Source organism: Sardina pilchardus, chromosome 8, assembly GCF_963854185.1.
Source record: "Sardina pilchardus chromosome 8, fSarPil1.1, whole genome shotgun sequence".
NCBI lineage: Eukaryota > Metazoa > Chordata > Actinopteri > Clupeiformes > Clupeidae > Sardina > Sardina pilchardus.
The window spans coordinates 5,069,464-5,086,324 of record NC_085001.1 but is presented as its reverse complement, the minus strand read 5'-3'; the positions used below and the strand labels follow the sequence as shown (position 1 = coordinate 5,086,324).

At 45.9% G+C, this 16,861-nt stretch overlaps 1 protein-coding gene across 2 annotated transcripts; it reads right to left on the bottom strand.

Annotated features, from left to right (window-relative positions):
• Positions 1–232: 232 nt before the first annotated feature.
• klhl22 (kelch-like family member 22) lies at positions 233–15,656 on the bottom strand. 2 transcript variants are annotated; one of them, XM_062542440.1, is made up of 8 exons: positions 15,635–15,656; positions 14,034–14,319; positions 13,199–13,364; positions 11,832–12,143; positions 9,292–9,704; positions 5,613–5,805; positions 4,622–4,855; positions 233–3,905 (listed from the first exon to the last, which is right to left on the bottom strand). In XM_062542440.1, exons 2-8 carry the CDS (start codon positions 14,258–14,260, stop codon positions 3,564–3,566), a joined length of 1,887 nt encoding a protein of 628 aa, XP_062398424.1. In that variant the 5' UTR covers positions 14,261–14,319; positions 15,635–15,656; the 3' UTR covers positions 233–3,563. The 2 variants fall into 2 exon arrangements, with proteins under 2 accessions (XP_062398424.1, XP_062398423.1); XM_062542439.1 differs by lacking the exon at positions 15,635–15,656 and adding an exon at positions 15,256–15,441.
• Positions 15,657–16,861: the final 1,205 nt, after the last annotated feature.

Genomic DNA, 16,861 nt, shown 5'->3' with positions numbered 1-16,861 from the left:
CACCGCAATTTCCCGACTATTAGCCGCGGCATATACATTGATTTTGCAAAATTTCTTCAGCTATGAGGTTAATACAGGGCGTAGTTAATGTTTTTTTATTTATTTATTTTAACTGGCATAAAACACTATCCTGCGGCTTATACACAATGCGGCTTATATGAGGGAAATTACTGTAGCCCGTGCCTCTCTTTATATTGCATTGTGGATCAAAAACGCTGTTTTCTTCCTTACATGCTTATAGCTTATATTTTAATTAATACTGCACAGTGCACACAATCAATGTGAGGGGAAAGTTCTGACACACACACTCTTGCAATCACACACACAAACAGCTGTGAATGAAAGACACAAACAACCAATACCACAGCTGATTGAAGGTTATAAATCATTACATTGACATCTCTTGGTTGTTGGGAACAGGAACTAGTAAAGTCATAAAACTCTTGATATATCATAACAGACCGCAGTAACACTGAGCAAGCAGCCGGCGTAGAAATGTGAGCGTATCCAAGTGGCAGCGACACATTCACATACAGCAGCCTCTGTATGTTAGTGTGGGGGAGCAGAGAGAGGGATGAAGGAACATCACACTGGACACGCAAGCCTCTGGAGGGGATAGCGTCCGTCACACCAAACAATGTCTCTCAGGACCACTGATAAAACCCAATAAAAGTGACCGCTGGTGTCTGTGTCAAAGGCGGCGAAATTTAATGTCAGTTTTTTTTTTTTAGCTCTACTAGGATTTCTGGTCCATGTAGACATACAGTATTATCTCCTGGCCACGCAATCAGTCTCTTACAGAAAGCCCTTCCAGCTGCTAAAATGCCTTCGTACCATGTCAATATTCTACATATACATATATCATCTGTAATATATGTGATCTATTAGCTTGGATTACATAAAGATAAACCAGTACAGGTATTTAATTCACATTATACAGCTTCTTTAAATGTCAGTCTATCGCCCTCGGAGTATTAAACAGTAACTAAATGCACATCAATACAATTAACAGATGACAGTGAACACCAATGTGTCTTAACACAGACACAAACACAGATGGCAATGACAAAGAACATGAGTGAGCTGGCTGTTGATTTTTGCATGGCAATGATGACCTGCGGTGTAATTGCACTTTGTCACATAAAGCGTATGGCCAGCATGCGTCCATCTTTTTTTTTTCCATCTAAAGGGTTGAAAGGAACAATGAGGCACATTACAGGAATTAAGCTTCAGTGATGCAAGTGTAGGGAAGGAGAATAAACAAGGCACAATGGAGCAAACAAACAAACAAACAAAAAACCCCATTAAAAACAGAAAGTAACTAATCTGCATGTGTGTGTGTTATTTTAAAGTGCTTTAAACGTGTGCTCCTTATATTGCAGCGGTAGCCCATGAGGAATTGCAACAGTGAACAGAAAGTAGCGCAAATTAGAACATGATGTGCAGACTAGTATGTTTCCCAACTCAAGCTCTCTCTAGTGACACTAACTCCCTCTAGTGGACACATTGGTACATGGCATTGTACTGGAGGATGAGCAAAGTGCTCTCCCAACACACCAACTTCTCAATTCATCTTTCTGGAATCCTGGTTCTCTGCAATACAAACCTGGCAAAAAGCAACGGAATAGAAGCACAAAAATGATGAAAACAACTTGAATAACTGACCATGACGCACCTCAGGTCAAACCACACCACACGTGATCACCACGGTTCTGTCGTCCTGTCAGATCAATCTGATTCACTAATCTTTGTGGCATCCTCAATACATTCTTTGGCAAAGACATCTTTTACATGCAACCACTTCAAAACTTTTAAACTCTAATGAATTCAGAAACATGAGAAAACAGACACATCTGCAAATAACAGTGCTTCTCAACCAGAGGGTCTCAAGAAAATGTCTGAGGGTTGCCAGATTGTGCGAAAAAATAACATTCTTACAAATAACAACAAACCATCACTTTTCACTTGTTTAGTCTCTCCAAACCGTGATACTGTTCACAGTAGGCAGTCTAGCCTTAGCTAAGTATCAGTACACTGTATGGGGGGCATAGGAAGCTTTAGTAGTAGTGTGTGTGTGTGTGTGTGTGTGTGTGTGTGTGTGTGTGTGTGTGTGTGTGTGTGTGTGTGTGTGTGTGTGTGTGTGTGTGTGTAAAAATGAACACCAAGCAGATTATTCTTGGGGGCAGAGGAAGTTTGAGAATCAATGCCTTATATGCCAATGCACAGACCTATGATAAATCATGAGTGTTTTCATTGAAGTCCCTCCCATTTAGCTTAGCTCACCCTACTGCATGTTCATACACTGCTTTTTGATCTTGTACTCCCATTAAAAGTGAAAAGACAATGCTACCTAATAAATACACACCAGTATTGAATATGGGCAACAACAGCGACCGTCACAATCAGAAGCCTTGAAGTAATAATCATAATCACTTGCACGGTTATTGCCAGCGTACTCTTGCAATCTAGGGTGCCATTAATCACAGTTTTAGCTGCCTTAATAAAGCCACTGATTAAAAATAGATGAAGAAAAGCCCTCGTCTGGTCTTTGCTGAAACTGCATTGACCGCGATATCCACGAAGGAAACACAGAGTGTCATTGCAAGTGCTGCAAAGCCCCCGCGGGGAACTGAGTGGATGGTGGGAGGGGGGTTGAGCAATTTCCCCCACGATACATATGTGCTCCCTAGCAATACAGTGTGCATTCCTTGGCAATAGTTTTGGCTTGAAAGGGAACGCAAAGCTATTGTGAGGGGATGCAAACGCATGGCATGGCATGGCAAGGCAATGCAAAACTTGTTACAAAGGAATGCAAAACCGTTGCGAAGGAACACAAAAGTCTCTAAAAACAAGAACCATAAAAAAAATAAAATCCCACCATGTCCCTGCGGGGGCTCGGTAAGTTCAGGGTGGAGTCAGCGGCAGCAGAAGTGTGTGTGTGTGTGTGTGTGTGGGGGGGGGGGGTGCGACACAGACACGGACGCACCAGCGACACGGAGCGCAGTGTGGGAACCAAGCAGACGTGACCAACCCCGAATGCATCCGCACGGCTAAACAAACTCTGGCCACGCTCAGAAAATAAATACAAAGGAGGAGGATCCCACTCGGGGGGCCCGCAGAGTACCGAGCTAAAGAGCAGCCAGTGGACTGCAGCAGCGGGGGGGGGGAAGAGGAGCGTTGCTCTCATGCACCGGTGGGACGGGAGAACTGCGATTGTGTTGCGATGCATCAGTCGAGTCTCATTCACAAGTCAAGTGTGGAGACAAAAGGCCCAAAACCCAAAGTGCTTCAAATGTCGTTTTTGCTGAGACGATGTGGAAGCTGCAGCCTCTCTCTCTCCGCTGTGCTCTTCTCGTGCAGACGGAGCCTTCGGGAAACGCTCCGGAACCATCCATCTCCATCATGTCACATCACAACAGCCCACTGCCCTACCCGACGACCACGCCACGCCACGCCACGCCACGCCACGCCACGCCACGCCACGCCACGCCACGCCACGCCACGCCACGCCACGCCACGCCACGCCACGCCACGCCACGCCACGCCACGGGGTCGGGTGGAGGTCAGTCCTCGCTGGAGTTGTCCGAGTCGTCCCAGTCCACCTCCACCCAGGAGGCCTTGGCGTGCTGCTCCCAGCTGCGGGCCTGGCTGAGGACGGCGTAGGGCAGCAGGGCGGTGCAGGCCGACAGGCCGGACACGCGGTCCTCCAGCGGCGCGGCGCTCTCCCAGCCGTCCAGCTCGCCGTCGTACACGTGCACGTACTTCATGCGGCTGCCCTTGTTGTGCGAGCGCCCGCCCAGGACGTAGATGCGGCCGTCCAGCACGGCCAGGCCCGGCTCGCCGTGACCCGCCGGCACCGGCGTCACCAGGGACCAGGAGTCGGAGCGCGGGCTGTAGCACGCCACCTACAGGCAGAGACAGGACACAACAAGTAATGAGCCATTCAAATGAACCTACTTTCACATTTGAGGTAGCCTGGGTTTCCCATACTGCCTTGCGCGGTGATTTCTTTCACGCTGCTAAGGCAGTCTGGAAACTAACGCCCCCATGTTCGCCTGATGTTGGAGGCCAATCACAGAACAGGGGAGAAAGCAAGACCATGAAGAGCTATGCAGAGACGCATTTGATTGACATCCGTGGCGCCCAATGAACGGATCTGGGCATTTTTTTCAAATACGAGAAAATGAACGTCTGGTTGCCAGACCACGTCTCATTTGAGAAGTGGGAGGCGTTAGCCAGGCTACATTTGAGGAGCATACAATGCTCCATGCTAGACCATTGTGATATTTTATGAGGACAGACACACACACACACACACTGCTGTGTATCTTTATTTTTGATTAGTTTTTTTATTAGATTTTTAACAATAGAAAATCGAGTGGAAACTGTCTGTGCCTGGTGGCTAATTTAGCCCTAAAATGAATGTCTCACACATCTTGGTGTGAGACACATCTAGTAGGAATACACAGAAACTCTTCCACCATCATCTGCATGTGATACTAACTATACACATATGCACTAAAATCACACAGATGCAATTACATTGCTACAAAAGGAGTGTCCTATGTAGGATCGGACACTATTTCCTAATGAATTCTGTTATAAGTGGACACCAACTGACCTTGAAGACATCTCTCCTGTAGCCACAGCCGTCGTTGCTGCCCCCGACAGCGTAGAGCCGCTCGTTGAGGGCTGCCATGCCGTGCCAGGCTCTCTCCACGGGGCCCTCGGCACACTCCGCCCACTGGCTGGCACTGGGGTCGTAGCAGTAGGTCTCCTTCAGGTAGACCGAACCCCGGCGCCCACAGGCGATGTAAATCTTCCCATCAACCACTGCTCCGGCATGGGCATAGACCTGGGGATCAGGCCACCACACCACACATCCAGCAGTTTAAGGAACTTTTACAGATATAACAGCACTCTGGGGGGGCCACCACACCACACATCCAGCAGTTTAGGGAACTTTTACAGATATAACAGCACTCTGGGGGGGCCACCACACCACACATCCAGCAGTTTAAGGAACTTTTACAGATATAACAGCACTCTGGGGGGGTCACCACACCACACATCCAGCAGTTTAAGGAACTTTTACAGATATGACAGCACTCTGGGGGGGCCACCACACCACACATCCAGCAGTTTAGGGAACTTTTACAGATATAACAGCACTCTGTTGCATTCATGTACAGCATTTCAAACGTCGTATGATATTCACAAAAGTTTTCATTCTAGGAATTAAGTTTAAGGTTGAGAAGTCACAAAAGGGCTCAGGGCGCTCAGGAGTCTTTAAATTAGAACTCAGGTGCTCTTCTGCTACGGGTGAGGTGAGAATCCAAAAGCACAAAGAGTTTACAGAGTTCATGTTCATGCCCTGATGAAGGCCAATATGGCCGCAACGCCTAGGCCCATGTGCTTTTAAACCCCAGTGCTTGCCATGTACTATTAAAGGCTTTTTACATTTTCTTTAAAACTCGGAGTGCCTCTGCAAACTCTTTTTGCTTTAACTTTTCGGTTGTCTTGCGTATGCTTTTCCCTGTCTCTGGCCTGTGTGTGTGTCCGTCTCAGTGCGTCTGCTCTGTCCACTCCCCTGCCTGCGTGGCGTACTGTACCTCGCGTTTGAGCGGCGTCACGTACTCCCAGGTGTTGTGGTGCGGGTCGTAGCGCTCCACGCAGTCCAGCTCGTTGCTGTAGTCGCGGCCCCCGATGGCGTAGATGTGGCCGTCCAGGACGCAGACGCAGTGGTCAGCGTGCTGCTGCTGCAGGGGCTCGATGGTGCACCAGTTGTTGTGCCGCGGGTCGTACCTGCAGACATTTGACGACATTTGTGACATGTTATGAGGACACAGACACACACACACACACACACACACACACACACACTGCTGTGTATCTTCCTTTTTGGTTAGTTATACATTTTGAATGCGCTCCAGTGAAACATTCTACTGACATTCTACTGAAACATTAATTTCTAACAATAGAAAATATGAGTGGAAACTGTCTGTGCCTGGTGGCTAATTTAGCCCTAAAATGAATGTCTCACACATCTTTGTGTGAGACACATCTAGTAGGAATACACAGAAACTCTTCCACCATCATCTGCATGTGATATTACCCATATGCACTAAAATCACACAGATGCAATTACATTGCTACAAAAAGAGTGTCATATGTAGGATCTGTAGCAGATTTTTTTTTATTTTATTATTATTACTATTATTATTACTCTTTGCCCATCTATGCTTTTATCTGCTTTACTGTTTGTTTTTTGTTTATATAAAGCACATTGAATGACCTCTGTGTATATGAAATATAAATAAACTTGACTTGACTTGACTTGAGAAGGGCCCACAGGGTTTTTGAACAGCAATTACAACAATTTCATACATTTTCAAAGTCTTTCCAGTCTCAATTCTCTCTAATTGAAGGACCCAACACAACACAGGCTGAAACACAGACAAGGGTTAACTGCAGTCACAACACAGACATTTTTTTTTATAATGACAACTATCGGGTTTTACAGAAGCTAATGGACAATAACTACAGAGAGTGAGCATTTCTCAGTTGTTACAGTGATGGTAGACTATGTGTCGATCTCTTGCCCAATCCTGGCCCTCCTCAAGGATGCCAGGGACCCGTGGGGACGCTGTTAACACCTCCGCACACTGAGAGCTCTTTTGAAGCTGGACTCCATGGAGTAGATAGAAGAAACCGCTGAAACTGCCTTGGTGCACTGTGCTCCAGCCCTCTTGTACTCCAACATTACAGACATCCATCATGTAACATCAGCCCATACAGTAAGCTACATCACACATATCACTATCTTGGTAATATTACATATCTTATCATTACTAATTAAATAATGAAAAAAATCACTGTCATGGCAGACTAACATCAAAACGTTGACACCCTATAGGTCAGCTTTAAGTGAGATGTTTACAGCACACAGACACAGTCGGCTGGACCTCTGTCAACAGAATAATCACATTAACATGAAACCAAATGACATGATTAGCATTGCACCATTTCAACCAGCATTTCTAACCGTGAAACAACATCGCAATGCTCAAAGCCCAAGGCCAAGGCTGCAGCACAACAGTGTTCTTCTAACACCGAAGAGATTCTACTTTCTCACTCCTACTAGAGTGAACAGTTAACACCCACATGATCTAATGCTATCCACTCAGAGTCCTGCATGTGGCCTAACAATGTGTGCCCACTCTGAGTGCTATACATGATGTGCTGCTTGGACACACACATGGTCAATGTTCCGCCCCTCCGAGGCACTGGAGTGACTTCCATCAGTGTTAAATTGAGTGTAAATCACCCTCTCTTCCCCTGACTAACTCAATCTAGCCGGACTTTGGTCTAGCTGCGCGTGTGTTTTGGAGAGTATTGCTGCTTTATGACTGAGTCAATTACTCCAGACGCCCTGATAGAAGTGCAATATCAGCCCTCGGTTTCCCCAAAACCATTATCAAATGCCGATACTTTATGATAGAGAGAAATGATTAAGGAACACAACAGGTTTCGGTTCCACAACAGGGAAAGACTTTGGGCACTGTACATTGACCGGGGAGAGCAGGAGCGGCAAACGAAATAAGCGTGGCTCCCTGAGGGAGCAGCAAATGTGCCATTGATCTGCCGGAGTGCTTGTTCTGATGACAGCTGTTCATTCTGAGGCACAAATGTCATTTCAAGCAGCAGTGGAGCCTCTGGGCTCTGGACTGGCAAAACACATCAATACAAACAGCAAAGTCTTTCACTGTCATATCATATGCTGTGTGCGACTTCACAGTACACTATACACTTTTGATTTAGCCACTGGCAGAGCATTTTTATGAGATTTGGAAGTATAGAATGTTTAGATTTCATTTTATATTTGTATCCTAGGATGCATTGCGTATTGGGCATGGAGAATTAGTGGTTGAATAGTCGAGAACTAAATATATAGTTATAATCAATTATAAAGATGAAAAATTATCCATTACTTGAAGAAGAAAGAAATAGGTAATACCTAGGTATACCAAGGTATACCAAGAACCGACTGCTCCAAACCCCCACGCCCATAAGCAGTTATCATTCCTAACGATCATAAGGGCTAATGGCACATTTGCCATGACAGAGGCACCGACATGACGGTGCTCAGACCTTCTGTCACCGCTGACACACCCATGATTTATCATTTATCATCTATAAACAAGGCAAAGGAACGCAATGAAGAAATAGCCTTGGCCATTCTTCCAAATTCAAAGTCCACTACTTTGTTACTAACTATGCCCAAGATTAATAATCTTAGAACGGTATTGATGATGCAGCACTGACCCTGGGTCTAGAATAGAATAGAATATATACTTTTTTGATCCCGTGAGGGAAATTAGTTTCTCTGCATTTAACCCAATTTAACCGAATTAGTGAACACACACAGCACACACACAGTGAGGTGAATCACACACTAACCCAGAGCATTGAGCTGCCTGCCCAACCAGCGGCGCTCGGGGAGCAGTGAGGGGTTAGGGGCCTTGCTCAAGGGCACTTCAGCCGTGGTGGACTGGTCGGGGATCCAACCGGCAACCCTCCGGTTACAAGCCCGAAGCCCTAACCAGTACACCACGGCTGCCCCAACGTACAGTAGGCCATTTCAGCCCAAATAAAGGATGGTGTGGGCAGCACTGAACCAGTGGGTCTACAACGTAGGCCATTTCAGCCCAAACTAGAAAAGCACTCAGAGAGCGCAGACCTCCGCCTGCATTGTTCTTCCTAGGTTGTCATACATTTGAACCTAAACTATTCAGATCGCCACCACGTGGCCATACCATGCCATTACACCACTAAGCTAAACACATAAACGTCTCCGGAATCCCAACGGCAACATTTAATTGTTTCTTCCTTGGGTCATTTCTGACCTTCCCTGAAAATTTCATCGAAATCCATTCGTTACTTTTTTCAGTTATCTTGCTAACAAACAGACAGACAGACAGACAGACAGACAGACAGACAGACAGACAGACGCCGGTCCCTGATGAAAGCATGTACCTCCTTGGCGGAGGTAATAATAAGGAATGGTGGCCCCGGCAGTGGCGCAACTGGCTGGGGCACCTGCACCGTACGCTGGCGACCCGGGTTCGATTCCCGCCCCGTGGTCCTTTCCAGATCCCACCCCGACTCTCTCTCCCACTCACTTCCTGTCATTCTCTCTACTGTCCTGTCCAAATAAAGGCATAAAAAGCCCAAAAATAAATCTTTAAAAAAAAAAAATAAATAAGGAATGGTGTGGGTGGGCATCCTCACCTCCAGCAGCGCGTCTCGGCGCGGAAGCCGCTGGTGTTCCGGTCTCCGCCCACCAGGTAGATGAAGTTGTTGAGCACGGCGATGCCCATGTTGGACATGCGCGGCGCCCGCTCGGCGGGCAGGCTGCGCCACTCCGACCAGCTCGGGTGGTAGACCTGGAAGCGCTCCTCGTTGTCGTCGAGCGCGCCCGAGGAGAACATGCCGCCGAAGGCCAGCAGGCAGCGGAAGGTGGAGCGCGGCTGGGTGAGCGGGCTCTGCAGCACCGGCTGCCACAGCTCCTGGGAGTGGTAGTGCAGCGCGGCCGACACGGCCTCGCGCAGCGGACGAGCCTCGTGCAGGCGCCCGTACAGACGCTGCAGCACGCCGCGCTCCATCAGGCAGAAACGCACCGCCTCCAGCATCCGCATGGGGTCCTGGACACACACACACACACACACACACACACACAGGAGAACACACAACATGTCAAAACTCAAATACTCCATGCATCCGCATGGGGTCCTGGACACACACACACACACACACACACACAGGAGAACACACAACAAATCAAAACTCAAATACTCCATGCATCCGCATGGGGTCCTGGACACACACACACACACACAGGAGAACACACAACAAATCAAAACTCAAATACTCCATGCATCCGCATGGGGTCCTGGACACACACACACACACACAGGAGAACACACAACAAATCAAAACTCAAATACTCCATGCATCCGCATGGGGTCCTGGACACACACACACACACACACACACACAGGAGAACACACAACAAATCAAAACTCAAATACTCCATGCATCCGCATGGGGTCCTGGGGACACACACACACACACACACACACACACACAGGAGAACACACAACATGTCAAAACTCAAATACTCCATGCATCCGCATGGGGTCCTGGACACACACACACACACACAGGAGAACACACAACATGTCAAAACTCAAATACTCCATGCATCCGCATGGGGTCCTGGACACACACACACACACACAGGGGAACACACAACAAATCAAAACTCAAATACTCCATGCATCCGCATGGGGTCCTGGACACACACACACACACACAGGAGAACACACAACAAATCAAAACTCAAATACTCCATGCATCCGCATGGGGTCCTGGACACACACACACACACACACACACAGGAGAACACACAACAAATCAAAACTCAAATACTCCATGCATCCGCATGGGGTGCTGGACACACACACACACACACAGGAGAACACACAACATGTCAAAACTCAAATACTCCATGCATCCGCATGGGGTCCTGGACACACACAGGCACACAGGGGAACACACAACTTATCAAAACTCAAATACTCCATGGAACAAGGAGATTGACTCACTGATGAAGAAACACAACTGTGGTTAAGGTACACTACACAAACAAACAAACAACCAGTCGTGTGCCTCTCGATTAGACTACAGCTGTCATGATGCTTAACATCTTTCCCACTGCTTACTGAATATGACGGCACCTAAGGTCTAAAATGAAAAAAAAAAAAATTGTGAGACCTGTGACAGTTATTCTTCATGTAAGTGAATGAGCATCACTTGTGCTAAGATGAAGTGAGGTGTCGTCAGAGAATTGATTTGATTGGTTGAGGATGATGCATGTGACCCAAGCTAAAGCTAGTAAGCTATTACATTTTTGTCAATGGGAAAACTGTTACAGTTTTTCTCAATTGTTAACACACATTTTCTGAATACTCTCAGAACTCCAAAAACACACACACAATGGGCAGAACCCTTCTGCCCTTCAGAAACACTTCTTCTCTATTCATCATAATGCCTTTTTTTGTTCTGTGTTACACTACAAACAGTACTACAAACAGTAGATAAGCTGACAGGAGCCCTTGTGTTGGTAATCTTTCAGCTGCCAAACAAATAGTAAAATACTGTAAATACTGTGTAGGAATACAAAGTAGGAATACTGTTAAATACATGAAATATACTTACTTACTGTCCTATAGAACAGTGCAGGCAATACTGTACTACTGTGCTCATTGAGCTGTATTGCACTACAGTAATTTCCCGCATATAAGCCTTGTATATAAGCCGCAGGACAAAGCTGTGATTGCTAGCTGTAAAACTGTGTGGCGGGTGTTTGCCCATGGGCAGAATTTAAATGGCAGTGTTCCTTGTGAAAACGAGAGATTTCTTCATGAAAATTGTGTCAGATGCAGAGAATTGTGTGTAGTGTTTTGAAAACAGTGTGTTTTAGAACTGCAGCTTGATTTGTGCTTATAGTTTAGCAGAATTGGTTCAGGAAGTTGGTGCAAGAGTTACATTATGAGTTGCATGAGGCCATTGTGGGTCAAGTACCATAAATTGTGTGTAAACAATTGAGAAAAACTGTAAGATTGCTATCTCCCCTTATCTCCTGCAGACGAGCTAATTAGAAGCCGCTAGAATAAACATGTCATAAGACTTACTACTTTATGAAGCTGGACTTTACCACCTTTGGAATGGGGCCACTGAGTGCGGCCGTGCTGTGGTGGCACTCTCACCTGCAGGCACACCTGGTCCTTCTCCACCTGCTCGGGGGTGTAGTGGTAGTGCAGCGCGGCCTCGTACACCTCGTTCTCCGACTCCACCTCCAGGTCGTTGCTGCTCAGGACGCTGAACACCTTGTCCGCGGGCAGCTGCCGGTAGACCGGCAGGCGCGACAGGCTGCGGATGTTCTTCAGCAGGTAGCCGTGCACCTTGGCGGCCAGCTGGTCCAGGCCGTAGACGTCGGCCAACTTCTCCACCTCCAGCAGGTTGTCGTCGTCCAGCCAGGAGAAGAGGAACTCACAGCAGAAGCCGATCACCTCCTGAACCTGAACCAGGGCTCAACATTAGCTTTTAAAAGTGGTTGCCAACTGGGCAACCAGGCATGAGGTTTTGGTTGCCAAATACAAAAAAATGGGGCAATGTTGTGGTTGCCACAGGGGCAACCAGGAGTGAGGAATTGGTTGCCACTTGTCATAATTTGGTTGCCCGGGGCTACTGGGCTACCGTTAATGTCGAGCCCTGACCTGAACGTACACACATTCATAAGAGAAGAAAAGACACTTGAACAACACTCCGCAACTCAATCGAGTTATTCCACTATCGACATAAATCTATAACACAATAACACACATGTTATTGATGGGATTCTTAAAGATGGTACTGTTTTACGTTTGCATTTTTCCCACATACAGCATTTGATTTTGTCATAAGTCTTACAGGGGAGCTACACCAGACGCGTAACTGAAGCGTTCCGTTCGCAACGCGTAAAATCCATTTTAGAAGATGGGTCTATTTTTTTTTAATGTACGCACCACTGTTGCGTCTGGTGTAGCTACTTCCATTGACTACAGTGATAATTAACTGCTGCGACCGGCTGCAACCTACGCGTCGCGAACGGAATGCTTCAGTTACGCATCTGGTGTAGCTCCTCTGTTATACATGCACATTCTCCTCCCAAGAGCACTATAGCCATAATTCCATGCTCCATCCTACACTCACTTAGCCTGATAAACCAGCCTAAATGGATTGGATGTCTAATTTAGTCTGGCCTCGATCAATGGATACAACGGAACATTGTTGGTGAGCACAACCCGTTGTCTTTCAAACCGTGTCTGTGCCTATAGGCCAACGCTCCATCAAAACCCCGCCCCAGAGCCCTCTGCCCCGCCCGCGTTGGTTCAAAACACATCTCTGCGTTGTGATTGGTTTAGTTGCCATCTGCCAGATTCAGGGCAGTGTTTTCAAAATGTTCAATGGACCGAGGCCAGACCCAAATGCAGGCAAAACATTTTGCCGTCCAGCAGTTGGCGCTGGTTTTCCAGGCTAACACTCACTGGTCACCCATGAAGCGCCACATTCCACACTACACAAAGCGGGGCACCTGCAATAGAGTGGCAGCTGACAGTACTTCCTGCACATTGTCCAGGTCTAGCTCCAGCTCAGAGGTGTAGATGAAGTCCAGTAGTTTGGTCATAGCCACGTAGGTCACGCCGTGCACTGAAACCTCTGTCTGCTGCATCTCTCTCAGCCCCCCTGCAAACATCCCCCTACAAAAAACACAACACACGCAAGCAATACATGAAAGCCATGACATTTTGTTCAGATCACGTAATGCTTGTTGTCCTACAGACATTGATATAGCATAACGTGTATGCTAGAATGTTCTAGTGATTCACATTGAACAACAATTCTGTAAGGGTTCAGTTCAAGCTGCTTATGACTAAATATAATTCCGTGTACTTCCACTATGTGCTTTAAAACCCAACACATTTTGATTGTGTGTTGCCAGAACATCATGTTATGTGTAAAACATGTAGGATGGCAACATCTAGAATACAGCTTAATGAATTTACTCCAGTGTCTAAACAACTCTATTCTCTATCTGGAAAGTACCGAGCACTTTGCTCTATAAAACTACAGCTAACACCAGCACTTTTAACAAAAAAAGAAAATAAAACTGAAAGCAAATGAGCATTACAACATAGTCTGCCGTAATCTCATTTAGTTTTCACTTCCTAAGCCAAAATCCCCCCTAAAGAATGCAGCGTGCAGTGGGGGAAAAAAAAAGATAGGTGACATGGACCCAGCGTTTTGTTTTTGTTTGTCTGCAGCGCTTTGGGTGTGCACTTTGTGTATACAAAAATGCGCTTTATAAATAAATGTGACTTGACTTGACTTGACTTGACAGTGTTGGTGCAGGGATCAATGTCTCAAACCTGAAATAGTCACAGGACGCTGCCAGGAGGATGCGATGGGCCTGGATAGGCTTGCCCTCCACCAGCAGCACCACGTCAAACAAGATGCCACCGTGCCTCAGCGCCAGCAGCCCATCCAGCAGGCCCTGGGAATGCCTGCTGCTGTGGTACTTCTGCCGCACGGAGGACAGAGATGGACTGACCGCCGCTGACATCGCCACCGGCCTCGTCTTGCCATCCTCAGCCATGTCTGCAACCTGACCCACTCCAGTTCACATTATCGCCAGGCCTCACTCATGCAGTGTTTCTGAATGTGAGAGAGAGAGAGAGAGGGACAGAGGAAGTTAAGGTTCCCAGTGAATAGTTGAAAGGTTGTTTAATTTTCATAAAATAAGACGATTTTACAATATGTTGAATCAAACACTTGGCCAGACTAAGTATTTCACTTTCCATTGCTTTTAACATGTTAACTAAAACGACACTATCTAGCCTAAGGATCTATCTAAATCTAGGATATAGCGTATCCTTACTAGTTAGGCTACTGCAGATTTAAAAAAAGACCTTCAATACAAAATAAATAATAAAAAAATGGAGCAAATCAGAATTGTTTCATACAGTTCAACACATAGACGGCATCAGGCCTCTTCATGGCAACGTCTAATTATCACAGCAATGGCACGTAGTGCTAGGTTTAATTTAAAATAGCTACTTCGTGAGTTTACAGTGGATTCCAAATTAGGATTAGACCTGTAAGCTATATTGCAGAGAAAATAATTGCAATTTCACGATAATAGTATTAGGCCTACATGTTGCAAAATCGTACAAAGCACATAAACAGACTGTTCCCGATAAAAACAAACAAAACAAAAAAAACAATAATGATCGATTGGCTGACCTAATTTTTGTTCAGCTCCCTTGAACGGTGTGTCTGCGGTTGCTGTTTTGGTACAATGTTTGACTAAGTTCATGACAGCTGTCTGTGGTGAATAGATACATATTCTGCACTAGTACACATTTGGGTTTGTCTGAACAAGGTCCTCTAAAATCTACATGACAATCTGCCACGTTACAGTTGCACGGGCCTGACATGAACGAAGTGACAGATAGTGGTTATGTACAGGCAGCAAACATCATCAGCTAACATTAGCTGTTATGCTAAATCACTTGTTAGCAAGTAGCTCTCTATTGGCGCTACCTACTTTAAATAATGTGTTTTTCCACATTGAAAGAGATAGATACGTACTGTTGCAGTCTTCTTCTCTGCGCAGTAAATCGGGTAAATGTCAATGACCACCTTGCCAAAGCGAATCTTAAATTCTAAAGCGCCTCTGCGAAGCTAAAATAACTGTCAGGAGTCAGTTTACCTTCACTAGCTTACTGGCCCTGGCTACACTGTTTACAGTACAGCTGGTGTAGCTGAACCTCTTGCGTGCTGAGATCACCTCCGTTTGAAAATTGCCATTTCCGGGATTTTGTACACAAGTGTCTGTTCTGCAATTCCGCTGTCATCGCTGTCACATGCCTATAGCAGGCTAGCCCTATATTATTTATTTGTCATATTACAACAACCTGTTAACATGCAATCTACAATATTTTCGTGTTTGATAAATAGACCCACTGACACAAGGATGCAAAACAGACAAAACAGGTCAAATGTGAAAGGCTTGTTGAACAGGTCTTGTTGTTTCTCGGACAGATGCATGGTGCCAACATCACCCAGGAGATGTCACTCTTTTGCCATGTTATTTTCATTATCCTACCTACAAGAAGGCTCAAGCCAAACACACACACACACACACACACACACACACACACACACACACACACACACACACACACACACACACACACACACACACACACACACACACACACACACACACACACACACACACACACACACACACACACACACACACACACACACACATTTTAGGCTACCTTGCACGTAGGCCTGCACCAGTTTGCACATACACATACAATCTCAAACAAGGGCTGAGAACCAAAGGGGCGTAAGTGACATTTTGGTCAAAATTGAGTTATCACCTGAAAGCTCTTGATGAGCTCTTTCTAACTGACAAAATTATACAAGTAAAATAGGCTATTTATAACTAGTCTACGTTATTGAACAAAAAACAAAGGTCTTTAACTGTGAACATATAGAAGCAGTTAGATTTGTTTTGGCTCTCCTGTAAAGTTGGTGAAATGTCCCTTACGCCCCTTTGGTTTTCAGCCCTCGACATATTCCGCTTTTACTTACTAAGTATAGGCCTACTAAGGCTATGACGGGGATGTGCAAGACAAAAGTGGTGTAGGCCTATATGTGCAAAGTAATAGTAGTGTTAGCTTTTGACGATGATGTGCAAGTCAAAGTTTATGTGCAAGTTTATGTCCAAGCTTTTCACTTGCATGTGAAAGAAAATGTAGTGCATGCAAGCATTCTATGTGCATGTGCAATAAAAATTAGCGTGTGTGCAAGCATTTCATGCAAGAAAAGCACATGTGTAGGCCTATACGCTTCTAGCACATATGTGACCTATTCTTGATAATGGATAGGGGGCACCTCATGCAAGAGATTTTCATACAATCTTTGGTATTGACTTATAGTGAATAGTTTGATGTACACAAAATCCATTTTTGGGAATCATGTGCCTGGATCTAAACGTGTGCATGTCTTGTAAATGTCATAATGTTAGGTTGTAGGCCTATTTCACTCGCCGTAAGATGTGGCCAATGTGATTAGCTTGAGGCTGTCAGGGAGAGATATGAGGCGGGTAGTGAGGGAAGCACCTGACACTGCATTTGCATCAGGCCATTAATTCATGTTTCTAATTGTTTGACATCTTAGC